At 40.3% G+C, this 27,880-nt stretch overlaps 1 protein-coding gene and 1 long non-coding RNA gene across 3 annotated transcripts in view; one reads left to right on the top strand and one right to left on the bottom strand.

The window, feature by feature from the left end:
* LOC146393788 (uncharacterized) overlaps positions 1-2,982 on the bottom strand; it is a 4,238-nt gene extending 1,256 nt beyond the window's left edge. The window contains exons 1-2 of the long non-coding RNA XR_014800785.1: positions 1,651-2,982; positions 1-908 (exon numbers count right to left, since the gene is read on the bottom strand). The exon at positions 1-908 is cut by the window's left edge and continues 1,256 nt beyond it. This is a non-coding gene — a long non-coding RNA (uncharacterized LOC146393788). The remainder of the gene's footprint in view (positions 909-1,650) is intronic.
* A 309-nt stretch (positions 2,983-3,291) lies between these two features.
* Positions 3,292-27,880, top strand: part of dagla (diacylglycerol lipase, alpha) — a 41,616-nt gene continuing 17,027 nt past the window's right edge. For both annotated transcript variants that reach the window (XM_084935079.1, XM_084935072.1), the window contains exons 1-10: positions 3,292-3,967; positions 22,800-22,901; positions 23,039-23,250; positions 23,412-23,513; positions 23,601-23,739; positions 23,890-23,977; positions 24,658-24,792; positions 24,888-24,965; positions 25,705-25,829; positions 26,185-26,335. In XM_084935079.1, the coding sequence (XP_084791205.1) occupies positions 22,807-22,901; positions 23,039-23,250; positions 23,412-23,513; positions 23,601-23,739; positions 23,890-23,977; positions 24,658-24,792; positions 24,888-24,965; positions 25,705-25,829; positions 26,185-26,335 (1,125 nt within the window). In that variant the 5' untranslated portion in view covers positions 3,292-3,967; positions 22,800-22,806. The remainder of the gene's footprint in view (positions 3,968-22,799; positions 22,902-23,038; positions 23,251-23,411; positions 23,514-23,600; positions 23,740-23,889; positions 23,978-24,657; positions 24,793-24,887; positions 24,966-25,704; positions 25,830-26,184; positions 26,336-27,880) is intronic.

Below are 27,880 nucleotides of genomic sequence, written 5' to 3'. Positions count from 1 at the left end.
CACAATCCCAGCTATTCTCTGCTCTTCTCTTCCAACAGTCTCATTTTAAAGTAAAGTAAAAACCTAGAACTCTGATAGCTGCTATTCATATTTCAAAGGTTCAATATTATGATTTGAGGCTTCACGTGTTTCTTTTAGCAAAGTGAACCAAGCTCATTTCTGGTGCAAGAATGTACAAATATTTAAACATTTTTGTCAATATTTGTTCAAATTAGATTAAACCAGACAAAGCAGCTGAATAAACGACCTTTAAGAGTTCAGGTTTTTAGCTCGGCGTAAGGTCTTTTTGTGTGTGTTTTTTATAATTATATAATTACACTTCAGATGCAGTATTGTAGCAAATTCATGCATATAATATGTGTAATTATGCTCCATATACAGCCTTGATCGGAAATCAAATGAGTTGATTCACTACAAGTGAAAGCAGGGCTAAAAAAAACAAAAAGAAAAAGTCCCCAATCTTTATCATGATAGTCTGTGAACCAATCAGCAGCGACCATCTAAGTCATCAACCAATAAATACCCCAACTTCAGATAATGATTTGGTTTTAATTTCTCCTCGCCAGTAGCAATACTCCGAGCAAGATGGCTCCCGCAGCAATAACGGCCCCACCAATGAGAAAGGGCTTCAGGTGTTCCAGAGAGTCTGTGCCGGAGGCTGCAGCTTCGTCACCTGCTGCTGCTGTCTCTGTTTCCGCTGCTCCATCCTGCGCAGGAGGGCGATGCTCCGGCTCAGGAGCTGCAGGGGCAGGGTCAGACTTGCGTGGGGCAGCCGGCTCCTTTTTCTCCACTTTAGGTGCTGCCTTTGGAGCTGAAGCCCCAGGCTTGCCTTTGGCTTCCATCAGCTCTGAGACAGAGGTGTGGTCTGGTCACAGGATACTTTATAAGGTCAGCTCTGTGCTGCTTCACTGAGGAAAAAAAAAGACAGCAAACAGACATTGCCAGATTATCCCTCTAAATTGGGCTCAGACATCATGTCATATGCTCTGTTGAGTGTAAAGCCACTGGCATATGAAAGAGCACCTGATAATCATGGATTCACCTTACAGCAGTGAAGCAGTCGTGAGGCGATAGGGCCTTAAATGTGACCTTGGAAATATGACATTGATAGGAATGCTCTGGTGCTTATAGGGGCTTGAAATTGTTTATTTTGGTGACATCTCCTGTGACACAATCTCCCACTGAAGGAAAAAGAAGCCACAGAAGCGTCCTATGTTAAGGTTTTTCATGGGACAATCTTCTAGCTTTATAATGGAGGCAAGGGGGGGAGGAAAGCATTGCATCTGCAGAGCTGATGTAAGGCTTAATCTTTACTCCTTTGACCGTGAGAAGAGCCTATAGTGGAAATGCAACATGAAGATTTAATCTTTTTTCCCCTCCTTGTTCTCTATTCTGTAAAGCCCGCATGAGTCATTTGTGCTATAAATGTAGGACAAGATGGAGGAAAGAAATAAGGAGTACAGTCACTGCAACAGAGGAAATCAGGGAAAATGCTAATTACAACAAACGAAGAGGAATAAATACAAGACAAGACTAAAAGAACGCATTATTCAGCTTCAATATTACAAAATGCACGTTGGACGCAGCTTAACAAAAAAGTCCCCTGTTATACAGGAAATATCTAATAGAGGAAATATAGTTTTCACCTACCTATCCAGCAGCACTATATATATTACAGGGATAACGGGTGGTACAGAAAACACGGCAAAAGTTGAATGTCCTTAACGTAGGAAGGTGGGAGACAGCGGAGAGATGGAGGACGCAGAAAGCAGACGGCAGGAAAATGAGAGGGAGAGGACGAGAAACTGGGATGTACCATCAGGTGCTCAAATTAGGGGGAGTCGACTCCTGGATCACGTCTTTTTGAGATTATTGCGCAATTATCGGCTAAATAAATGGGATTTCCTTCATTATTTAATCGAGTTTATATTACTGTGATCATTAAACTAGTCAAATACAGGCTAATACATTAAAATAACTTGTTTTTTCGTTTAGAAGCATTTTTTTTAATTATCTGTCGATAATCAGACACAGCTAACTGCAAATAAAACAGTTTCTGTGGATAAAAGGAGCTTACGTTAATCTTACAGGATTTCGGGAGTGTATTGGTATGTCGTTGACAGTATGGCCATCAATTATTAACCCTTTACCCAACCTATAAGACGTAAGAGTAGAGTGACGTAGGCTAGAGACGCTATTCATAACGTAAAGGCAACATTCTCCAAATTAAAGCGGAAAATCAAGGCTGTAGCGTCACTGGGTACATGAACAATAAATAAATTAACAAATAATTACAATAATAAAATAAATTATATAAATATACATTTATTAAAATGTATAACATTCTTTATTATAAATATATTTTATATTCTAAATATCTAATTTCTTTTGGTTACATCATAGTTACATCATGGATAATAATAACAGTGTGGACAAACGTTTGCATGTGTGTGTGTGCAGATATAGATTTTGAAGTTGAAACAAAAAGAACAAAATCTATTTTTTCTAAAAGCTATTTTTTTAGATGTTTGTTTAAAACCCCAGTCCCAGAGCTCAGCTCTTGGTTCACTTTTCCATGTGAAAGTGAAGTCCTGTGGCTGCAATGGCTCTGTGTTCTCACGAGGATTTTCGCATTTATTTCTTCTTTTCAAGACCACGGCAAGATGTGCAGCAGCCCCGACGCCATTTATATGTCGATCCAAAGACCAAAGTGACATCTCAAGATAGTAACGGGCAAATTAAGAGGCTACCGGTCCGTACCACCTGACGACACACACGCGCACAACCCAAAAGGATTTGTTTTATTACATATCCATATCTTCTTACACAATATGGATTTGATTTATTAATTGCAAGGTGCACGTCATATGAGGGGAAAAACGGGTGGGGGAATTGGGTCATGATGTGATGCAAAATAAATTATTAACGGCGTTTATCCATGTATCCCAGTGTCGTCACCGAGTGTGAGAAAGCGTGCATGCGCAGAACAACCGTTCCCACTTCAGTAAGTTGACGCTTTTGTTGTTTCTTGCTGTGAATCGCGCGCAGAGCTGAAAAGCTTGCTCAAACTATGAACTGGGCGAACAAAACAAAACAGAAAAGAAAAAAGAAATCACTGTCGGATCTCCCCCTGGGTCTTTCTAGATGACATCACAAAGAGGAGCGGCAACCTCTAGAAAAAAAAAAAAAAAGCGCCGCTCTCTTTGAAAACGTTTGCCGATAATTCACAAACCACCGGTGGCGCCCTTTCTCCACAGCACCTCCACGGAGTCTGTAGTCTGCCATTTACTAAAAAAACAGGGGGACGAGTCAGGTGTGCGTAAACCTAACGCTGCCCTGGGTTTGCGCAGCCACACACGGAAGGGGAATAGCCAATTCGTACGCGTTTTTCGGTGGGAAAATATCCTAGGGGATGGGCTAGATTCTCGCGAACTGCTGCCGTCCGTGTCGGGAGTCGGGAGTTGTCCGGCTGTTGGCACATACACACACAAGCTACAAACAACAACGTGAAACCCGAAGGGCTCGATATGTTCGCTAATCCCAGGGGACTGTAATTTTCTTTCATGGATCGAAATAGTCATGCAGAGCTCGGACGTGAAAACGACCACCACAGCCGACGACGTGTTGCAATTAAGCGGAGAGCCGAGCCGCCAGTTTCCAGCGCTTTCAAAACGGCCGTGTGATTAATTACAGCTTCGACTGTGCGTCTCAGGATTGCCTGACAGCCGGGAGGTAACCGAGGAAGCTCCCGGTCTTTGATGTCTCTGGGTCCATTCATCCTTCTGTTGTAATGACGTCTGCACGGTTATTTTAATTCCATCGGTGAGGCGTTTGAGTGTTCATCCAGCCCCCAACCTTCAACCGGTGTCGGGGACGACGAGCCTGAGGCGGGTCGACAGTCGCAAGGATATGGAAAAGAGAGCGGAACCGATGCAGTGGGTCTTGGCAAGGCATCGTCAAAACACAGGTGAGCAGTAGCAGCAAACGGATGAGACTTGACTGTAAAGCCGCCTTTAGTTATATGCACACGCAGGGCAGCAAAGCCCGCCACGACACGGCCAGCGTGACCCGGCTTTTAAATCCACGTCTTAGCGCTGTTTGAGGCACATTTCTTAGGCCGTATCCTCATTTGCTGGGGCGGCAGGATGTCACCTCAAGCAGCTGTCCTGATTGCATGAGACTGGGTACTACTGCCACTGATGGTGATCGACTTGTTGGAATCACACGTTAAGGTGCTGGAGCAAAATACAAACATCAGCTACCAGCGGTGTGAGTGCTTTTTATTCTTGTGTGTTTCACCTTTATTTGTTAGAAATCACACAGGAAAATAATGGCAGATTTTTTTTTTTTCACAATTTACAAGAATAAGTAGTGCAGAAGACCTCTTTACTCTGTGTGGTTTGTCTCCTCATTTAGTAGGTAACTCATCAATCCCCTGTTCTTTAACATTACTACAGAGGAGCCTTTCCAACAAGGCTTTAAAGCCTGACCAGTACATTATCCAGACTTTATGCTTGCACGCTTCCCTGCAAAAAAAAGGGACCTGGCACAGTGACAGTAATGGGGACTGTCACACCTCTTTATCATTCACACTGAATATTTCACAGCTAATTTGGGCCCTTCTTTTCTCACGACTTCCAGTTGTGGATCCATGCTTTTCTCTTTTCTATCTATATTTTCATGCCCACTCAAAGTGCTCTGCCTTTATGAAGCCACGATGGATGAAAGATGACCGCAGGGTGTAAGGAGAATGTCAGGCTGTCCCAAAGTGGATAACAAATGCCTGAAAAATAGCAATATGCTGGTTTAAGAGAATGACACAGTATTTGAACAAAACAAGAGATGAGAGCAGGAAATGTTGGTTATTACTCATACAGTGGCACTCAATGTTGTCAAGATCTGTTGTGGTCTTTGGTTTTATATTAAAGTGCTTAATATGTTGTTTATGAGCTGCAGCGAGGCATGTTTATGACACACAGATAAGTTCTGGACTATACCCATGCGTACATATCTCATTTCGTTTATGATTTCTGCACAGGAAACTGCATAGAGGAATTTTTGGCACCCTCCTCCAAAAAAGCTTTTAGCCATCCCCAAAGGAAGTTTCACCCAGCGCTTTCCAGTAATACAATAAAATAAATTTTTTTAAACCGCATTCGTTAATTAGGATTTCGTCTGCTCCAGCTTAATTGTATAATGTGTCTGAAATAAAAACAAAATGCCCAAATTTCCCTCTAATAAGCTAACAGACATGTTGCCTTTACTGTGCTATTCAGTCAACCTCTGAAGGCCCATTCTGAGCCAGAATATCCCTGACCGGGTTCTCTAGGGTCCTACATTACACCTATAACTTGCATATCCTTTATGTATTTAATCAATACTATAGTCCACGTCCTTAACCCTCCATGCACACATACATGATTGTAAAGGGTGTGGAAAAGCTTCACACAAACAGGAAAGGAGGGAAAAACACAGTTAATTTAGGTTGTGCGTGAAGATCTTGTAAGGGTCAAGATTTTTTATTTTTCTTCTCATTCATTTTTAAGCTCATTGCTAGTTTTCCTGAGATCAACTACAGCTAAGTGTTTTTGCAAAATAAGCCAGTCAGGCCATTCCTGGCTATGTCAGGCTGCATCAACACCAGTGTAAACACTTGATTCACTGGTGTCCCTGTGAGGCTTCTCTCCTAATGAAAACCAAGTGCCTCCAGCAGAGTCCTGGTGGATATGTTGTCTCTTTGTTTTCCCCATCAGTTTTTGCGAGAGTTTCTGTTACGTCACCTCTTCTTGTGCTAGAAAACTGCCTGGCTTCTCGTCTTCACTCTAGACTTATTAATTTAATCTGATGTAACAGGTCTAATGCTGGTGTTTGGTTTTTCACAGCGAGTTAAAGAGTGAAAAGGCTTTTAGATAAAGCAACGTAGAACATTTGGCAGTATTTATGGAAGTGCAGATAACAAAAAGCATTAATGATCGACCGCATCCATGCATCTTTTTGCAGGGGTGTAGATATATTGTTACTCGTTTATGCTTTCTGATTTGGACTTCTGTCCAACAATCAAATTACCCCTTTGAGCAAGCACTTGGCGACAGTGGGAAGGTAAAAGTCCCTTTTAACAGGAAGAACCCTCTAGCAAAACCAGGCTCAAGAAGGGACAGCCATCTCCCGTGACTGGCAGGGGGTGAGGGGAGGAAGACAGGACAAATGTTACAGCTTAAGGGAGAGGAGGAGGATGAGAACATGCAGTTGACATTTACAGTAATACATTTTATTTTTGGAGTTTACAGTAGGAATGCAAACAGTGTAACGGTAACCAAAGCAGCTGACAGTAACATACTGCATCGTTTATGTTCTGTACAGAGCAGTGCTATGCAGTTTGTTACCATTAGGGATTATAGTAGGCACACTGCAAAATACCTGTTTAATACCGACAAGTCTAGCTGCCAAATCCATCCATCCATTCATCTTCAGGCAGGGTACACCCTGGACAGGTTGCCAGTCTGTCGCAGGGTTAAAGCTTGAGTTAAACTTCTGTGGGAAAGCTGCGTCCTAACTGATAATGTGACTGGAAACTCAATATTGTAACCATCCACGCCATTCAAGTCATTGTGCTACGCATCAACCCAACGTGTAATTACATTTATTGGGACATGCATGTCAGGTTACGTAGAAGTTAAAAGACTCAAGGTTAAAACTGTGATCCGGTTATGACGTAAGTTATGGCATCAATGGGACGCAGAAGTATAATTCACGTGTAACACAAAGAAACCATTCACACACACATTCACACCTAAAGGCAATTTAGGATCACCAGTTAACTGTATGTCTTTTTACTGGTATTTAATTTTAATGCTTTTAAACAGAGTTACAAAGATCAAGGTACTGTTATTGATAAGTAGACAGTAAAGTCATAGAGTTAATGTCCTTGGAAGTTGATGATGAAATATACAAGTATCTTTGAGTTTTTTTTAGACTGTCTTGATTAATTTTCATTTTTTGAAATTCTTGTAAGTTTGGCTTTTCATAAATAACTTGTTCATGTGCATGAGTCAGAAGCCAGTAGCTGTGGCTGAGCTGTGATAAACACCTTGTATAAAAGGAAGACTGAGTGGAAGTTTTTTGGATTTACGACGCGTGAAATTTTACGTTTAAACAAGACACTTCTGCCGAGTTCCTTAAATCACCTAAACTGAGAAATTAAATGAGGGCAACAGAACAGTTTTAGTTGAGCTATAAATATTCAGCTCAAAATGATAATGCCATAGGCCCTTGAAATTGAGTTTCATTTTCTCATGTGTGTCAAGAGTCCATTTCAGCATTAAAGGGTACTTATTTTCCTGTTAGGCTACATCATGCTGCAAGGCAGGATTTTAATAGTGAATACTTTTCTTTGAAATGAGCTGAAACTTGCAGTAGTTCACAACAGGCTGGAAATGTGTTCCAGTGACCGCTGTGTATTTGCCTGACATGGCGTTGGAAGTGCAAATTCACGAATGAGCCAGCACAATTAACATTTTCAAATCTGCTCTTTTAAGTCCCTGTTATCGCCGCTATATATGTAAGACATTGCATGTGCCTGAATTTTAGGTTTTATCTTCTTCACTGTGAATCGTTGCCGGTCCAAATAACTCATAAATAAAAGGGAAACATTGACACATAAATGAGCTAGTATTGATTATCTGACAGGTGTTGTTTGTCGGCGTCCCCTCCCGAACAGACGTGTATGCTTTCCAAAATCTGCAAGCCGCACCCGTGATCAGACAGCTGTTCAGTGGAAGTGCGTGGAAGAACGTCTATTTGATGCTCCCCAAGAAATGCAACAGTGCTATGGCTGCAGTAGAGTGTTGCATGGGGAGAATTGATGAAGTCACTATATGATCGCATACGATGAAAAACACATTCGTATATAGTATGTGGCAGCATGCCACAGACAGGTTGGCAGACCACATATGTTGCCAGCCGAACACACAAACACATAAAAGCATCATCATGTATACACAAACACACGCATGCAATCTGCGGCGCACATACTATCACATCAAGTGGAAGAAGAGAAAATGGAGTGGGAAGAGGTGAAAGGGATTGAGTGGGTGGCGGTGGGAGAAAAAGATGGAGAAAGAGGCAGAGGGAGAGTAGGAGTGAGCGGCACATGGCTTTCAGTCTAAAAAAAGATGAGCAACGCGAAACCAAAACCAGAATCTGGATTAGCTTGATAAGGAAGAGGAGGGAGGAAGGGTTGTGAAGGGGAGGGCCGGAGGAGAAAATGTAGATGCGTGTGCATCTGCACCGAAAATGGTGCTCATAAATGTCCTCTAAAATATGAATACTGAATGAGTGTGTGGGTAGGAGAGAGCATGAAGATGGGGAGATGAGAAAGAGAGAGGGTGAGATTCTTTAGGATGGACAGAGTGGTGCTGTCGTGTGACAGAACGGGGAGAGACGGGATCATTAGAGACAGCAGAGCCGGGGATGTGACAAATGCTGGAGAGAATCTTGATCTGAGCAGAGTGTAACACTGACCCAGGCAGAAAAAGAGAGAGACTGGAGCAGATGGATGTATGACAGCGAGCAGAGGAGACGGAGAGATTTGGTTATGTGCCGCAGTCACATAGTCATGCCAACCCAGCATAACCTCAGCATTTTCTGTAGACATTCTTAGTAGCCTGTCTCTCCAGAACTGTGCCCAACACCTCACTACATGCCAAACTCTCTTCAGCCTGCCATGTCTGTCTCAAGTCAAGTAAATATATATATATTTTCTCCTTTCTATCTCATTCCCATTGATTTTGAAGACATAACGAGCTACCTGCTGCATGCCTCTATGCCCAACTGTGTGCCCGCAGAGCCTGTCTTCAATTATAGATCACCCTTTAATGGTGCACTAGTTAAATAACCCTTTCACACATAACCCCAGAAATATCACACAACATTAACGTGAGTCAGTCCGGTCTAGAAAGCAATTCCACTAGATAATGTCTTATGGAAGAAATTCCATAATTTATACTTGGCACACAAATGTCACAGAAATTATACCTGTACATTTTGTGTGTACAGTCACAATTTCAGACACACTTGTGTGAATGTACAAAATTTATATTCTTATCTACTTCAAAGATATAAATTTTTAATTCAGAAACTGAAGGGGCCACATGAATATTTACATCCTATGGATGAGGATTTGCTGCAGAAACTGTGTGCGTGCTACAGAGAATTTCAGGTACCTAGAGGATGTATTTATTGTGCATTTTCCCTGCCAGACCTCAGGTGAAAGCTGGAATCTCCTTTGGGGTTTTTTTTGTTTTTTTTGGATACATATTAGATCCTCTCCTCTCTCCCACATCCCACCAAAAGCTCTAACAGGTAAACTTTTCAAGCAACCCCAGTAGCATAACCTAATTCTGTTCAAAAGATTTCATGTGAATATATGAAAAGTGGACTAATTACTGAATATAGTGCATAGCTGTTAGTTTAGTAGCAGGCTAAACTTGGATAAAAATTAGATACTATGTTTATCGCTCAAAAGTGTGTATTTACTGTCGGTCGCCGTTTTGGATGGACACCCACAAAAACAAACATGTTTCAGACTGGCATCAAGTAGTGTCACCCACTTGACAACATGTTCCATCTTTGTCTGATGTTATGATGTAAAATACATAGATTACTACACCTGCAGAGCTTCCCAATTTCCCGTCATTCTTAGCGTTAGACTAAAGAAAGGTGTAAACCCGTAAAAACCTGTAAAAGCTCACTTGCTTGTTGTAATCTCATAGGTTTACCCAAAATCTGCTTTTGCTCTGTTGGTTCAAATGTTACCTGTTACTAAGGGTCTACTGGTGTTCACACCACAAAGTATCACAGTGTCTGTGAATAGGTAAACCTTTAAGCAGAAGCATAACCTATTCCTGTTCTGTCCACGACTGGCTCAGTGTGCTCAGTATGGTGTATTTAAACACTAATTGGAGGACATAATTATGAAAAAGATTTCGCCGTCATTTTTATGCATTGAAAACATGCACTGCTATAACTATGGAAAAAAAAAAAAAAAAAGAGAAAAGTCAAGCTGCATAAAAACAGCAAAAAATGTTTTTACAGTGACCTTTTAAGCACACAGTGTATGATTGCAGAATATGTCAGTGTCAGTTTTCAAGTTTTCATATTTATTAGGGGTGGGAGAAAAAATCAGTACAGCATAGTTTCACAATCCATGCAAGGACACCAAATATCAATTTCTTATTAAATAAAGTAACAAAGTAGGGCTCGTTTCAGCTGATAGGAAGTAATCTTTCTGCAAGCAATCACATCTGACTTGGAATCACTGCAATCACTCTCAGAGAGATTGTCAGAGGTTTACAAACAGATGCAGACAGATTGCCAACACATGACCCCATTGAGTCACAGACTGACTGCAGACGGACTCTGTCTTATGTCAACATTTATGGTTTTAGTGGCAGTGTCGGTATGTTTGACAGTCTCATTTAGTGGCACAAAAGTAACTGCAGTGAGATAAAATTATCCCATTGGTTGAAACGGTTTAACTTCGAGGATGTAATTTGCTGTTGAAAAGACGTAACAAATTACAATATATCTTATTGCAGTACTCCAGATATGTTAAAAATGACATTAATATCGTATGTAGGGTGCCTGGTGATTCCCACTTCTAATATTTATTGTTGTAAAAAAGAGTGAGTGGTGTTAGAAATGTTTGGTTCAGAGCAGGGAATTGTATTCCTGATCATAATAGATTAATATTTCTCAGCTGTTTGTTTTCAAACTACTCAGTAAGTTGTGCTCTCATCCCTCTGTGTGAGGAGACGCTTGCCTGACGAACTCAATGTTCTTGAGCTTGGTTAGAGTGTTGATAGATGGGGAGGTTGCGCAGGGAGAGGATGTGATAGAAAATAAAGGGCCTCTAACCAGCGGGCTGTGGGCCACAACTTGGCTTGTTGCTGCTGCTGCAGCAGGCTCACTTTGAGGGAGAGGAGGAGGATATTAAAACACCTGCTGCTAGTCATACCAACCAGCAACTTGCTCTCTGTAAAACAAAAAACGGGCAGCAGTGCTGAATGTTGTGGTTCCTGTATGTGCAGATTTTAGATTCAGGTCCAGTATTCGTGACTCACCCAGTGGTGTAGTGTATTGATACGTCAGCAGTGCTCTGTGTAATTATTTCAGCAGTAAGACCTGGTGAGTTGTAATGTTTCCCTTTTTGTTAGCAAAAGCTCATTTATGTGTAGAGATGGGGAAACGACTGCAGTTTTTCAAAACATGTACAGGCAATGTCTAAGTCGAGAATAGGGATTTCATTAGGGCTTTGCTTGTGAATAAGATGCATCGTGCAGTTCACACAGAATCAGTCTGTGTAAAACATTTCAGAGGCTGTGCTGTGCCCGTTTAACTTTTTTGTCCTAGTCAAAGACAAAGGCATAGTGACGAAAAGGGAACCCTGTCATTGTTGCTACATCATTGTCACTGCATCGCATGGGTGTGGGCCTAGGCGCGGGGAGCACAAAAGCATTGCTCACGTGCATCGATACATTGTCGTCTCCTCTGAACGCACGCGGCTTGGATGCAGATGGAATCTGTAGCTCTGGATGAGAGTCGAGAGTTGCGTGACTCATGCTTCATGCAGAATGCATCAATCGTAGCAGAGTCAAGAACCGCAGTTCACGCTGGAGCTGTCTGCATAGTAGAGTTTCTTTTTAGGTCAGGTTTTAGACATTAAGGCTACGTTCACACTGCAGGTCTTAATGCTCAATTCCGATTTTTTGATCAAATCCGATTTTTTGGTCTGCTTGTTCACACTACAAATAAAATGCGACAGCAAACGCTCTCTAGTGTGAACGCTCAAAGCGGCCGGCATGCGCAAAAGAAGACGTCACACACAACGCGCTCTGTTTAGACCCAGAGCAAACAATATTGTTTGACTGATGGCCCTTAATATAAAGACTTCGGACTTTATTTTAAATTTTTTGCTTTAAGTTATTTTGTTATTTACATAATAATGTAAATAACCTAATAATTATCCTTATTGCTGTTTTAGAAAGGAGCGGTGCTTCAAAGAATAGTTGCAGATTCCTGTCAGAATCTGCAGATTATACAGTACAAATAAAATGTTCACGTTTCTCCAACGTTGTCTTCCCAACAGTTTCACTGACATCTACGCTGGATGGCCAGGAAGCGTTCGCGATGTCTTCTCGGCGCTTCTCCGGCGCTGATAGTTGGCGTCTGTCTTGTGTCAGTGACGTAAAAGACGGATTAAATGCGACATGACCGTTCAAACAGCAGTCGCTTTCTAAAACATCGGATATGTATCGGATTCAGTACCACATACGAAAGTGACCCAGATCGGATTTGAAAATATCCGATTTGTGCCGTTCACACTGTCATACCATGATCGGATATGGGTCGCATAGGGTCAAAAAAATCGGATTTGATGCGCTTTCGCCTGCAGTGTGAACGTAGCCTTAGATGCTCTTTTGATCTCAGGTTACGAACACGGCAGGGAGTGTGGCAGCTTCAGGTGCTGCAGCGAAATGCGTTTTATTGCATGAGAAGGTTTAAAGAAGGCTTGAAAATCCAAGCAAAAATGTCAGTTCATTAAGAACTATTAACATCAGCATCAACATTAGATGGGCTTGGCTTTTATCTAGACTAGGCATCATGGTCAATATCATGTATTATGGAGCAAAAGATATGCAAATTCGATCAATATGCACAGCAATGGAGAAATTGACAATTTGGATTTGAAAATGTATAGTTTTATTTTGAGGAAAAATAAAAAGTCACGTAGTTTGTGAAGATTTGCTCTGCTTAGTGCATCAGTGTACCTTCAAAGTTTAAAAAACAAAACAAAAGCAGAAACAGAAAAATCAAACAGTGGTTATGTTTCACTGATGGCTGATGTGAAATATGCTACCCCCAGTGCTCACAATATTGAACGCTATATGTACTGTATAAAAAGAGAAATCTAATTTGTGTAAGCCTAAGTGTTATGTAATTACATTTTAGGGAAGTCAAGGATTCCACGAAACAAGGGGAAACGAGCCATGCCTGAGACAGATCTACGAACCCGCATTAAAAAAAAAAAAAAAAAAAAAAAGTTAATAAGTCGTTTCTATGTCAGGCGTGCAACAGTTGTTTAATTTTCACCTTGGTCTGAAACATTTTCTTTGTCTCTTTTGGTTATTTTATGGTTATTAAAAATGGCACTTGAAACAATATATGGACTTTGTGCCTTTGTAAGTAAAAATGTATCAAGTAGTAACTTCCAGTAAGCTACATTTAAACTCTACATCGCTGCAGCTGTAGAAGTGCTATGCCGATGACAAGTCCCGATAATGAATTTTTTCACAACATAATTTGTGCTCCAGCAACACTGTTCAGGTGTAGCTTGGCTTGAAACAATGGCTTTTTGAGGACAGTAAATTCCTGATGTGTGAAAGTAGGATTAGTCAGCTTAGTCTGTCAGAAAGTGTCTTTTTTTGCTGTGTGCTGGTTGTGAAATGATCATTATGTTACCATAAATAACAACAATTTATGGGAGAACCAGGGAGGCTTTTTTTGTTTGTTTGTTTGTTTGTTTGTTTGGGGTTTTTTGTACGTAACATCCCTCGCATGGAGTTGGTGTCCTGTTTTTATTTCGGGGATGGGATTTTGCAGCCTTTCTATATCTTCTTTTTTTTTTTTTTTTTTTTTTTTTAAATGTTGTCTAGTTTTCAGGTTGCAAATATCCAGCTCTCTGGTTTAATCACAGATTCTAAACTAATTAAGGAGGTTAAGTTTACCAGGGGACCACACTGAACATGCAACATGGTTTGAAATTGCTATGGAGATTGGATATTCCATTTAATGAAGATGCTTTATGAGAGTCATTGTGATTTAATCCCCTGAAGCCCAATTGCACATTACATCCTGAGCACATGAGCGTAATTCCCTTGAATTTTTTTTTTTTTAAACAATCAGTTTTCAATTTTCTGTTAGACGATGACCCAGAACCTTTCAAACATTAACTGTGATCGAGGTCAACTTCAATTAATCTGTCGCTAACTAATTACACTCCTTACATATGTATTTTCCATTTTCATTGCTCAAATAGCCTGGTGTACCTGTGGAAGGAAGGAGGAATGTAATGAACATAATATCAGGATGACGTGTTTGCATTTGACTGCGGTGAAAAAATTGTCAAAGTGCATCAGCTAATGCCTATAGTTGAGGCCAAACAGCACCACTAATAGGCTAACGTCCTCTGTGTAATGGATGGGAAAGCCCTTGAGGACGCAGCTGCTTTTTGTGAGGATTTTGAGTTGAGATATGAGATTGATGGTCATAGATGTTCATGAAATTTGGCTTTCAGAGTTTTGTAGTTGGAGGTCAGCTCTGATTAGTTATATGCTGAACTGATTGAAACAGTAATCAGCACGGTTTAGCTTAAGATGAGCACGCTATCGTACTCTCGACTGTTTTGAAAAACCTCTTAAAATGCTTATAACCACAAACGGAAGTTTAAGTCTGGTCTTGAGCTAGTCACATTCCAGTCATTCCCTAATGGACTTAGAAAACACACTGGTGCAATCAATTGAAGTATTGACTGTCTTTAAAATGTGTCCGATCTTTTGTTGCCAAACAGAAGCCTTGAAAATGACGATACCAATCTGAATATAGATTAAAGATGGGAACAACACAATCCAGCCTGGATGTGGTTGTGCTTACTATTACTAATGAGACTTCAGCCACAAAACAACAGTACTCATAGAAATGGACTGTTCCAGCTTCTCAGACCTGAAGATTTGCTGTTTTTCTCAGTCTCATGTTATTGTAGATAGTAATCACTCAGGATGATTTAAAGGCACCTTGTGTGACTTATTGTGAAAAGTAATCAGCGGTGCCCCTACTCCTAAGTTTAAATCAAACAAGATCAGCATGAAAAGGAATAAGAAATTTTAAAAATGAGTACACGATTTCTAAAACACTTGAAACTTTCTGATATGCATGAACTCTCTGACTTTGATGTGTTAACAAGAATTAGATTGGACAGATACACACCACTCTCCCTAAATGCATCTATTCTGATAAGGTTCATTAAAGTTAGGAACGTGTGTGTGTGTGTGTGTGTGTGTGTGTGTGTGTGTGTGTGTGTGTCATCGTTTTTTAGCTTCAGTGATCTAATGCTCTTGGTGACACATAAAATAAACCTGTAGTATTTATTTAGCTAATGACTCTTGAGATTAAATGTCTTTCTTCTTTTTTTTTGAGTCCTGTAAAACAATAGGAGCAGTAAAGTCAACAGTGGTTACGGTCGCTAGTAGCGCCCTCATGTATGCTTTCAGCAAAAATACATAAGTACATATGCCAAATGTACAAGTTTTAAAGAGTATAAAATAAAAGTAACCAAAACCTTTAAACTTCTGGACCAGTAAAGGCTAAAACATCAGTTAAAGTAATAATCAGGCAACCTGCACAATCCTGCAGCTTTTAGATGCATCCCTGCTCCAACACAGCTGAATCAAATGGTTGGATGTATGTAAAGCTTACATGCATTCATACATGCCTTTTAATACTAAATAACTCTACAGCCCTCACATGCACACTCATATCACTGCTTGGCCTGCAGCAGCTGTGTTGCTTTCCAACTGTCTCATGTTTAACTGCTTCATATTTTTCCCATCATATAGTTTAATCTTCCTTTGTAAACGGAGCCACCCTGCTGCCAGCACTTATTCATAATTGTGATTAGTCTGATGCTGGCAAAGCCTCCCCTTTCGTGTGAGCGTGGAGGGGAAATCCTGAGTTATCTTAGTGAGTTGATAACCAGCTTCGTGTGACCACTTACCCTGATTGCCAGTGTCGCGATAAATGAATCCAGATAAGGTAACAATACCTTGGGTATATTGGACTTGCTTCGTAGTAGATGATCCAGCTCCATCCATCCAGCAAGTTGGTCTTGATTTGGTAGCTGAATGAAGATAGCAGAATGTATACCAGTCGTTTGTAGAGCCTACGACTAAGCTATGTAAGTGGCCGACGCTGTTGGTGGCATTTATGTTTGTGCTGGTGCATTACACATTAACAACCACGTCTTCATGTCCTGGTGTTTTAAATCCGGATCTGGCCAATAGAAACAAATAAAATGTTGGAACGTTTTCCCCTCTTGGGTCCTCACTCTTTATTGTGGTCATTTAATTTTTTTCAGGGGCAAGCATATTTGTCCCTCTATTTTTTCCACTTCTTGATACATTCTCTCACATCAATTATGATAGTTTAAGCAATCTCCCTGAAGGAAATTGCTGACATTTGTAAATCCTTATATTGATCATATGATTAGCCTTCGTTAACTGAGGATATGGTTGTTATTCTCTCACTGATAAATTTAAGAAATGTTGTGAAATGTAGCTGGAAAAAATGTACAGGAGGAATCAACAGGACTGAAGAGGCCAATGACAATAGCTGCAGGCTGCATCAGCCCAGTGTTTAGTTGCATTTCCTGGGAGGTTCAACTACGCGACGTAGATTTCCCACTGAAGCATAAATCAGGTTTAAGGCAGTTTGCGTACGTCGTGTTTGGATACCTAATTTAGCAAATGCTCAGATGAAGGGAGGGAATTGTTCAGTGGCACCTTTTTTTTTTTTTTTTTTTTTTTTGCAAAAAACAATGACATTTGAGGAAACAAAATACAAGAAAGCCCCGAAACAGCAGACAAAAAAAGACCTCCATATATCTGACACTTTCACATGAATAAACTTCACAGAGGAGATTTGCACTACACAAAAGCAACTGTCCCTCTCTTACTCCATTCAATTTCTAACCATGCTGTAATGGGGTTTTTTTTTCCACTTTTGACGCCTCTGCTGGGAGTTTAAGTCTTATCGTACCAGCAGGCCTGGAGGAGAGAGCTGATAAGTGTCCCTGTTGGTGTGGAAGATTTTTCTTGATTTTTTTTTTTTTTTCTTTACTGGCCTGATTGTTTTGGCCTAAATGAGATTTTTTGGGGGGGGAGTTCAGATGTTTCCTTATTTCTGTCCCCTAATTTTTGTTCTCCCTCCCTTCTTCCACTGTCCTCTTTAATGCCGCTCCAACCCAGATAGAGTTTCACAACTAGAGCTAAGATGACTCCTGGGTCAATTTACATTTTCTTGCTTCCCCTCGCTCTCTTACACAAAGCTGAGGAGCCATTTCGTAGACTGAATAGCTATAAAAGCTGGAATCTGCAGATCAGCATTTGTGTTATGACTTCTAGAATAATGTGTTGCCTTTTCTTTTCTTTTTTGTGCATTGCCTCCTTTTCTGTGAATATTTACTGCATTTATCCAAAACTGTGCATTCAGGCTATTACACCATTTGCTGTGGAAGACTGAGAGTAAACTTTTTCAGCCAAACACAACAGCAGCTGATTTCACTGTGCTGTCTGTCGTCTAACGTTAAGTGTGCCAATCAGTGAAACCACCTGCTGTAATGCTTTGATTGAAACCAAAACCTTCACACAATTTACTGCTCATGGTTTGACCCCTTTGCTTTGATGCATTGTCCTCTTTGTAATCCTGTGCCAGCACAGCTCAGGCTGTGTTGCTGTGAAAACATTTTTGTGTCACTGAAACACTGAAGGAATTAGTTGTTCCTGGGCATAAATTTCACTGTAATAATTTTGCCAACTTCACAAGAAATAACTGGGGTTTTGTTTTGTTTTTTTTGGTGTGTTATTTATAAGGTTTTGAAGATGAACTTTAAATTAAAAACTTCTGAGCTCTTGCTATATCATTGAAACAGCCACAATCTGGTTATTGGTGGGGCTGGAAACACTGTTGTGAAGGGGTGGGCAGTCAGATGGCCTTACAGTGTGGCATGCAATCCACTATTGGTTAAATTCTGTGGATGATATTAATTATACTCACCAGTCACTTCATTAGGTAACCTGAATGAGTGCAGTTGGCGTTCATTTATGACCAGAGGGTACTAGTTTCTTGAACATGACCGTGAGTTCACAGTCACCAGATCTCAGTCCAGTGGAGAATCTTTGTGATGTGGTGAAACAGGAAATTCACATCATGGATTACAGCTGAGAAATGTGCAACACCTGTGGGATGCTGTCATGTCGCCTTGGACCAAAATCTCTAAATATAATTGGAGCAAAAATAAGATGCAGCACTTCCTAAGTTGGATCTTGAACTTATAGTAGAGGTTACATCCTTGCAGTCATATGTACAACAACTCATACAGTCACATGAGTGATGAAAGTATCATTATATGATCTTTTGTTCAAATCACCCAGCCTTAAAGCCATTACACACTGAGCACTTTGGAAAAAAGCGACACAAAATTCCTTATTTTTTGGGGATCTGAACTTGCTGTGTAACATATATATACACAATGAATAGTATGTGTTTTTGCTGGAAATTAATTGTCAAATAATACACTGTGGAAAAAATGAAGTCGACATTATTTAGTGTTGAGCTGGTCCTGATGTTTCTAAACAAGACTGTGGTAGGACTCGACTTAAGCGGTCAAAGAAGTGCAGGAGACTGATGCTGTCCAGTGTAGCAAGTGATTTATTCACCATTTTGTGGCCCAAACAATATTTACAAAGAAACAAATAAGAAACTCAACTCTATAACTCAGTTCAAATAAACATAACTGAACTTAAATCAACAGAAATTAAGGTCAACCTGCACACAGCTACACTGACCTGAACCTTTTTCTCGAAACACCTGAGTTCGTCTGCTTAAATAGTCCACTTAATCCAACAATTTCTCCTCTGGACTATTCCATTCAGTAGGTAGGTAAGATGAACATGATTATAGTCAAACCTCTACTACTCCTCTTTACTGGCAACATAAACTCTGGTGTAATCAATACATATTACAACAATAAATCTATTTCTTTATAAACCCTCTAAAATCAGCTTTATTAAATTATAAGAGTTCTTCCCCTTCTGCACTTGGTCTCTTCCTGTGACATCAGATGAACCCAGAAGGTATAAAGCAGGAAGTAAAACTACATTTCCTCCTTTTGTTTCTGGAAGACAGGTAGGTAAGGTAAGTTCTAAACAATACAAATTAACAGTTAAGATAAAGAACATGTTAACTTAACAAACTTATAGGAATTGATTTAAACCAAGATGTTATATTATATAATCTGTAAAAGTGCAAAACATAAACAAACCCGGGATAGTAGATGTTTGCCTATTGCAGATTACATGTGAAATATGGTTAAATCAAAACAAGAATGTTAATTAAGAATATAGACAAATGGTCTTCTCACCCACTTTGTCACAAAGACAAAGAAGACAAGATTCTGGGTTCAATCAGTTTTCATGAAAAGGCAGCAGCAGTGAGAATTTCATGGTTTGTTCCAGGATTTGAAACTGTGTCACGATCGCTTTTGCACATACAGTCCTGATGCAAAGTTGAAGACCACTTGAAAAATGGCAAAAAATCATATTTTGCATGGTTGGATCTTAACAAGTTTCCAAGTAAAGCTTCAACATGCAACAAGAACAAGAAGAAGAAATGGGAGTACTAGGTTTGGTTGGCAACTACGTTGCTCAACCACAACTGTAAGCAGTAAAAACCTTTACACACCAGCCATGTAAAAGATCTGCCTCCTCAGATATGGTCCCAACTCTGCCAATAAAGCCCCTTTTCCATTAGTACCTACTCGGTACAAGGTTCCAAGTAGATCTTCAATATGGAACAAGAAGAAGTTGGAGTGAGACAAAACATTTTTTTTGAGCATGCAATTTAGTGAAAAGACGCTTAAACTGAAACAGGCTGTTTTACAGCGGATCAAAAGTTTAGATCTACATGCCTTCAAAAAGCTAAATCTGTGCAAAAATGTGCATTCATTATCATTATGGGTATATTATTATGAAAGATCAAGTAAATTATGGAACATGAGTTTTGCATTCACTTTTGGTAGTACTCATTTGTAAACTGGAATTGTCTACATTAGTAGGTTTTGTTTTTGTTTGTTTGTTTGTTTGTTTGTTTTTGCAGTTGCATTTAATCCCAGTTGATGATCTGATAAAGGAACGTTACAACATTGTAGGAGTGTGTGGGCTAGTATTTTTACATTTGTCCCAAACAATAAGGAAAACCTTTGATCTATATTCAGGAAATGCAAATCAGTGCAGGTGTTAAGCTCAAAGGGTGCTTATCCACGGACCAAATGGGAGATCTCATTACTGAATAAAGGTGTAGAAAAGTCTGAGATCTGGTTCAGTTTAAAGAGGGCCTACTATGCCTTTCCTTATATGGAATATGGAGCTGGAAATTGATGTAAAAGACTAATTTAGTTTGAAGTAGATTCAACATGAACACAGGGGAGAACTTTTATCTCTCTATTGTTAAACTATTAGACTGTGAATAGCCTAAATTTTATTCTGAGTTAAAGGTCCGTCAGACTTAAAAGAGGAGAAGGGGGTATGAGAATCCATTCTGACAACAGTGTTTCTTGTGTTACTGCTTGTGCAGTAAGAGAATAGTGAAGGTTTTGTTTAACAAAAAAAAGACCTCCAGATCTGCACAGAGAAAATGCCAGTGTTTTGTGTAATACTACACATCCCTGCTGAGAGCTATGTAGGTGGTTGCACAAATGGCTCAATGAATGGCTTTTTTTCTTCTTCTTTGATTTCTTCCTTCACAGGTAATTAGGTGGATTCTTTTTGAAGTAAAAATCACAAACAAACTGTATGTTGTATGCAAAAGAATTGTTTATATTTCAAGCTTATTTCACAACTTGAGCTTAGCTGGATGGCTCATTTTCATTGTGACGCGCTGAACTACAGTAGGAAGTCATTATAACACTTGTAGTATTTTGATATGAAAGAGTGGGTTCTCTCCGTGTGCTCTCACTTCCTCCCACCATCCCAAAACAGGGATGGGGTTGGGCTAAATGACGGTTCTCTTCATTAGCCTTGTGGCTGATTGGCAACCTCTCCAGGGTGTACCCTGCCTTTGGCCCTGCCATCACTGCTGGGATAGGCTCCAGCATCCCGGCGGTCCTGAATTGGATAAGAGGGGGAAAATGCATGGGAGTAAACTATTTTGCCGATCACTGAAGAGGCTACTTGTCTTCAAGTCTTTGACATTTAATTTGACAGTTACCCTTCTATAATACCACTTAAGATTATTAGTGCTGATGGGTTTTTTTTCCTTCTTCTTTTAAAATCCTTATTCATTTTAGTGCAAGACAGCAACAACTTTTGATAATCTCTGTTAAAAGGAAGTCCTTTCAGAAAATAATATCCATGAGTCGATCATCATTATTAGGTCAAGAAGCTTTTAGGTGCATACTTCTTTGTTGTTTACAGTAAAAAGGCCGTATTTGAGAGGACGCTGTGAAATGTGATTATTTGCACCAAGTCAGTGTTCAGCAGAGAGGGAGCTTTTCTTTTAATGTTCTTAAACTGTATTTTCGACACCTTGTTAAAGTGTCAGTGGTGGATGCATGTGTCGACATTACCTTAAAGATCTAACAGTACGATGGTTGTGGCACTACATGATCAAGCAAAAAACATTTGTAAGCATTTTCTCCAGTTAACTTTAACTGGAGTGAAGCAGAAGTCATGTGCAAAGCTACAACCACACATAAAAAGTCAGGAAACAGAGGTGTGAAAAAACTTGGAAAATATTAACAAAGGAACGCCAAATGAAGAATTTTGTTGCACCACCAATTTGTTGTGCCTGTTCTCGGTCCAATCTGACTGGTTGCCACTAGAACAAACTTTATTGCATTAGTACACATGCATGCTTTCTGTGATTCATTTGAGTTGTCAACCCATTGTGTTCATTTATGATCCAACTGTACTTTTTGCTGCAGTGGTTATTCTTGGCAAACAAGATCTCTTTGCACATTCCTACGTTAACCTTTAAGCAGGATATAATGCAATTTTCTCTGCTATTTTTTGGTGTCACGATTCAATAAGACTTTATCAGCTATTGTTACTGTGCTTTTTTAAAGGTGATCTCGGGAGGTGCTGCCAGTTTCTCAATAACTCAAACAAATGTTCTGAAACAATACTAAAAGGCAGAGGAGGGCTGGAACGGGACCAATAAGAAAACTTAAAACTATATTTCACTTCATAAGTTATTAAGTCACTCACTACACTGATAGATGTACTACAGTTAATGGTTTTGTCATAATGGATGGCATATATTCTTTGGCTGAAAGCTGCGTCGCCCTCTATCTCCCTCCACTGCTTTTATAGTTCATTTCAGTTTAGCCCAAAGCAGCTTGAGTAATCTTGCAGTGCTTGTGCAACAAAGGAGGACCCCGAATAACATAAAAGATATTCTTTCACATGGCTACAACCAGAATGGTGACATCATATGTTCCAGCTGGTTTTCTTCCTTTTTATACATCAAGTCTTACACGTACACTGCACCCTCCCTCACCCACTCGATCTCCTCGTCTCTACCTTCCATTATCTGTCACTCTTCCCCCTCGGTGAAAAGTCTGTTGTGTTATTATCTCCACAGCCCTTCTTCACTTTTAGCATGCAGTGCATTTAAGAAACCGGGGCGGGGGGGTTGGGGGATTCAGGACAAAGAAACTTCCCTGTGTGGCTGCTGATGCTGAGCTTGGCATCATCTAAATGCTGTTTAGTTCAGAGATGCATGTGTTGTGTTGTGTTCATTGTTGGTTTAGAGTTTTCATTGTGGCTCTGCTTTTTTGAAGCTAAAGACAGAAATTTCCTGTATACTGTGCACCGTGCAAGGTGATGCTGACTGAATTAGACATAGTGAATTAAAAATGAAGCAGAGTTCCTTTCCCTGATGTTTCCTCTCTCCCTTTGGTTTTCCTGCAGGGCAGTGATGCCTGGAATGGTGATGTTTCGGCGGCGCTGGTCAGTTGGCAGTGATGACCTGGTGCTGCCCGCCCTCTTCCTGTTTTTGTTACACTGCATATGGTGAGTCAGTGTTTCTTCAGCAGAAATGACATTATTATTTATTTATTTATTTTTTGGGTCTTAACTTTTCAGTGTTTGGTTTGTAGATCTCTGAAGAAAAGCGTCTGTGTGATTGCTTCCTTACTCCGGTCTTTTAGGTTGGTGGTTCTATCTGTAGTTGTGTTCGGCCTTCCATATGGCTCAGACAAGTCCTGTTCGGAAACCCTGGTGGACCATGGCCGAGGGTACCTGGGCATCCTGGTCAGCTGCCTTATATGTGAGAGCGCCATCATGTGGTTGAGCATGAGGGGCAGCATTTTGTACACACAGCCCAGGGAAGCTGTACAGTATGTCCTTTACATACGGCTAGGTAAGACATGCTGAGATGTAAAGTTTTTGGGGCTTTTTTTGCGTCCTGACGCTATGTATGATTGAAAGTGGTGTGTTACTTTTTTGTTTAGTTTGTATAGTTTTTACATTTACTAATTGATCATGAGTGTCCTCACACACTCTCCCTCTTTTTCTCTCCAGCTATTCTGTTGGTTGAGCTCGTGTATGCTGTCGTGGGCATTGCCTGGCTTGTCCAGTATTACAAACCGTGCTCTGATGTCACTGCCAAAAACTTGGCTTTGGGTGAGTGAAACGTGGATATAAAGGAGAATGAGAAAGGTTTAAGTAAAAAGGGGTTTTGTTTGAATAATGTTTTAATATTCTCTGCAGGAATTGTTGTATGCAACTGGCTGGTAATTTTCAGCGTTTGCATTACCCTCATGTGTACTTTCGATCCCACGGGTCGGACTTTTGTCAAGCTGAAGGCAACCCGTCGGCGTCAGCGCAACCTCACTACTTACACGCTCAGGTATCAACAGGCTGCTGGGGTCAAAACGCTAATCTCTTTGTTATATTTGTTAGATTTTACCTATCAGATTTCACCCCATTTCTTCTTTCTTTTTTTTCGAACACTAGTTCAATTGTGAGAGAACTTTTTTTTTTTCCCCCCCTTGATTAGACACAGGCTAGAGGAAGGCCAAGCCAGCAGCTGGAGCAGGAGACTAAAGTTTTTCATGTGCTGCACAAGAGCCCAAGATACACAATCGGTGAGTCGCAAAACAAAACACACTTAACATTTTTTCCTTGAGTTTGAAAATATAAAGGAATAAAACCACTGCTGGTGTATAATGTTCAGTAAGACGGTCATTAGAATAAGCCCTGACTGGATTAATCTTGACTGTGGCATAGAGCTGCTCTGCTCAGCTGCTTACCAGTGACATTAAGCTTTTAATGTGAAATAAAAATGTGAAATAAATTAATTCCAGATAACAAGCTGCCATCAAAAAGCTAATCTCATGTACGGTGAAGAGATTTGTTTGTATTTCTGATTACAATCCTGGCACATCTTAAGTCATGAAATTAAAAAACATAAAAAATTGTGAACACATTTAAAGATACGGTTCATTGGCGAGTAGGTAGCTCCAGTGGATAGGTGGCCATGTGACTGATAATAAAAACCTGGTTATGATCATGTATATTGGTATTCATCAGTTGGTATAAGGTATTAGTATTAATCCAAAACCTCACCAGTGATCTGAATCTGTGTTTACCTGATTATGACATCAGAGACATTAATTTTTGGTCTCTACGCCTTTCTGGTCATTACTGGCAATAGTGTGTAGTCTGAACTAAGCAATAAACACTTAAAAGATAACATGCTCACAACATGCATCCTTTGCTGGCTTTTGTAGTTCCAGCATTCTCTGATCTATGCTTCTTCCTTCAGGATGCGTATTCAGAGGTGGCCAGCCTTTTTGCAGAGTTCTTCAGAGACCTGGACATTGTGCCTAGTGACATTATTGCTGGTCTGGTACTGCTCCGCCAGAGACAGAGGTCTAAGAGATCATCTATCCTGGACCAGGTATTACTGTCTATTTTAATATGCAAAAATATGTAGTTTAAAATGTTTCTAAATACTCTGATCTTAATAATGTCTTTGTTGGTTTTCTTCCAAAGGCCAACAATGACATTTTAGCCTTCTTATCAGGAATGCCTGTCACTCGTAACACTAGATACCTGGACCTCAAGAACTCGGTGAGTTTCTTCTGTGTGACGCACTTTCAAAAAGTTGACTTCTGTTTTTAAATCCTATTCCAAACCACATGGACTCTTATGAAAGTTAGAATTGATAAAATCATTGCAGAAATGTGACATGCATTTCTTGTTCTTTAAAGCTCTCCTGAGTCATATTTACCCTTGAAAGATGTTTTGTCAATGCAAAGTTATTGCACATGTTGCACAAAGAGAGGGCAATTATAATAAAGGTTTCACAGGATGCCATTATTTTTCTCAAGGTGTCTCAGTTCAAATGACAATGGAAGAAATTGTGACAAATTAAGATGTAGTCTCAGCATCCCTTAGATATCGGCTACATAAATCATAGCTTTGTTTATATTTCAGTGTACATGGTGGGGGGCACAGTGGTTTTGCATCATGTTCAACGATTAGTCCCATCAGAACTCTTGGTGTAACAGAATTTTTTTTCTGCAGCGTGAACAGTATACGTGTCTCACTGTTAGTGTGTCTGCTCGCAAACATATCACACCAACAGCAAACACAGTATGTGCTCAACTGAAATAATATTTGAAGATCTCAATGATGTCTCAAGTTGCTCTGATGCAAGCGTGTGTGTGTGTGTGTGTGTGTGTGTGTGTGTGTGTGTGTGTGTGTGTGTGTGTGTGTGTGTGTGTGTGTGTGTGTGTGTGTGTGTGTGTGTGTGTGTGTGTGTGTGTGTGTGTGTGTGTGTCCATCTGTCTGCCTTTTCCTCTCTCAGGCTGAGATGAACATGTACAAGGATGTGTGCTATTATATGCTCTTTGCCCTGGCTGCTTATGGTTGGCCCATGTACCTGATGAGGAAGCCTGCCTGTGGGCTGTGCCGCCTCGCCAGCTCCTGCCCGTAAGCACTCAAACATACACCCGCACAGTTTTGATCTATTTGGTTTCTGTGTCTCTTGAGCCTTTCCAGTGCGGATCAAATTTCACATGCGTCAACACTTGCCAAGTGGTAATCCACTGAGACAATACCACTCTACTTAGACCCACTCACTGGCACAAGCAATGTAGAATGAATCACATACTCATATCCAGATTGCCTGCATTGGGATACTAATTATATCCCTGTAATCTTACCAACGTACTGTATTTCTCTCGTGTCTCTTTCACCTATTTTTTTTTTTTTTTTTTTTAAACATTGATTTGTTCTTCCTTTGGTTGACATCCTGTTTTCTTCTCATCTTCCTGTTTTTGGACAGCTGTACATCTGTGTCTGGATCTCGGCTGTCTCAGTCCGTGACAGTGGAAGAGGACAATTGTTGCGGCTGTAATGTCCTGGCCATACGCAGGCACTTCCTGGATAATGACCTCAAGCAGGTCCACATTGTCTACACTTCCTGCCACGATGCTGTAAGTGACCAAGTAAATAATTAAAGATGCAATCAGAGTCTTAGAGCTCACAATGCCCTAAAGGACTGATATAGACAATCAAATAGTAGGAGCTTTTCCGCTTATTATTTAGTTGATTTATTTTTTGGCCATGATTTTTATCCGTTTTGTGTGTTTGATAGTTTTTGCAACATATATGTTGAGATCTGTCAACATCCTCTGCAGTAACTCAAGTGTTTTCAGGAGATGATGAACAATGTAAAGCCTGTCACTGATTCTGCTCAAGACTGTCATGCACAGAATCTTAACGTGCAGCTGTAGAGGGGACGTGTGCCATTAATGTGCTCGGTACAGCATTTCTGCTCACAGCATAAAAAACAACACCCACCCTACATCATAATTTACTTCATGTACTTGTCACACTTTGCTTCAGTTCATTATGTGGATGGAGAACATGCATTTTAGCTGTTAATGTAGTGACAGCAGAGCAACAACTGCGTTCCTTCCTGACAAGGAAAGTAACGCTGACGGTTTGTTTAAACCCTGTGTCATGTAACATGTTGGTGGCTTTTCTGCTTCAGATTTAGATTTGTTTTGCAAAACTGTTTTATGTAATAAGGCAATTGAGGTGGTGCATAAACACTACTGGATGGACTCTAAGGCCTTAATTTCACAGCCACAAATGTAGTTCTGTGTCTATCTGTCCATCCATTCATTTTCTTCTATGTTTAACTAAATGAAGGTTTCAGGGGCTGAAAGCCTTTCCCAGCTATCATAGGATGAGAGGCAGGGTACACCCTCGGAGGGAGGCCAATCTGTCGCGGGGCCACTCCTGCCCACAACCACACCTGCAGTCAGTTTAGCATAGTCAGTTAAGCTAATGCCATGCATGGACTGTAGGAGGAAGTAAGAGTACCTAACTCCACACAGAAAGGCGTCAGAGTGGATTAAAACATAGGACCTTACTGTGAAGTGCCAACCACTGTGCCACCATGCTGCCCTAATTCCAAATAATTAAAAAAAATAGATTTGCAATAAGTTTGCAAGTCAAACACACAACATAAGGTATTTTGCTTTCTTACAGCTGGTGGGGTATTATCGTCATCCTGCTGGGCGGGCGATGTTGACATCCAAGTTTGTGCATGCAATAACTCGAGAACAAAACAACATAGGAGTTTAAAATTGATACCATAGGTGTATACACAAAAAATCTCTGACGAGTTCAAATCTTAGGCACCTTGACCTCAAGGTCAAAGGTCAGGTTTTCTGAAAATCTTGTGAATGCAATAACTTGAGAATTAGGATTTTGAACGCAAAGCAGGATTTTGAAATTCACACCACTGGTGCATCCACTCGGAGGCTGAGGGGTGCCACTGGCTGCTGCCAGTATTTTCTTACAGTAGGTCCACTTTGGCTCTTAGTGGAATTAATTACCCTCCAGTTATGCATTGGTCCCCAATACTCTGCTTTAAACGCATGTCTTGCAAAACAGTTTAGGAAAAAGTAGTTGTTTGATTAGTTTCCTAATGACAGTGAAAATTAATTTTCATCATAATTATGTTTGTT

Source organism: Perissodus microlepis, chromosome 1, assembly GCF_051167445.1.
Source record: "Perissodus microlepis isolate ML-2025 ecotype Zambia chromosome 1, ASM5116744v1, whole genome shotgun sequence".
Lineage (NCBI taxonomy): Eukaryota > Metazoa > Chordata > Actinopteri > Cichliformes > Cichlidae > Perissodus > Perissodus microlepis.
This window is presented reverse-complemented; position numbering and strand designations above follow the sequence as displayed.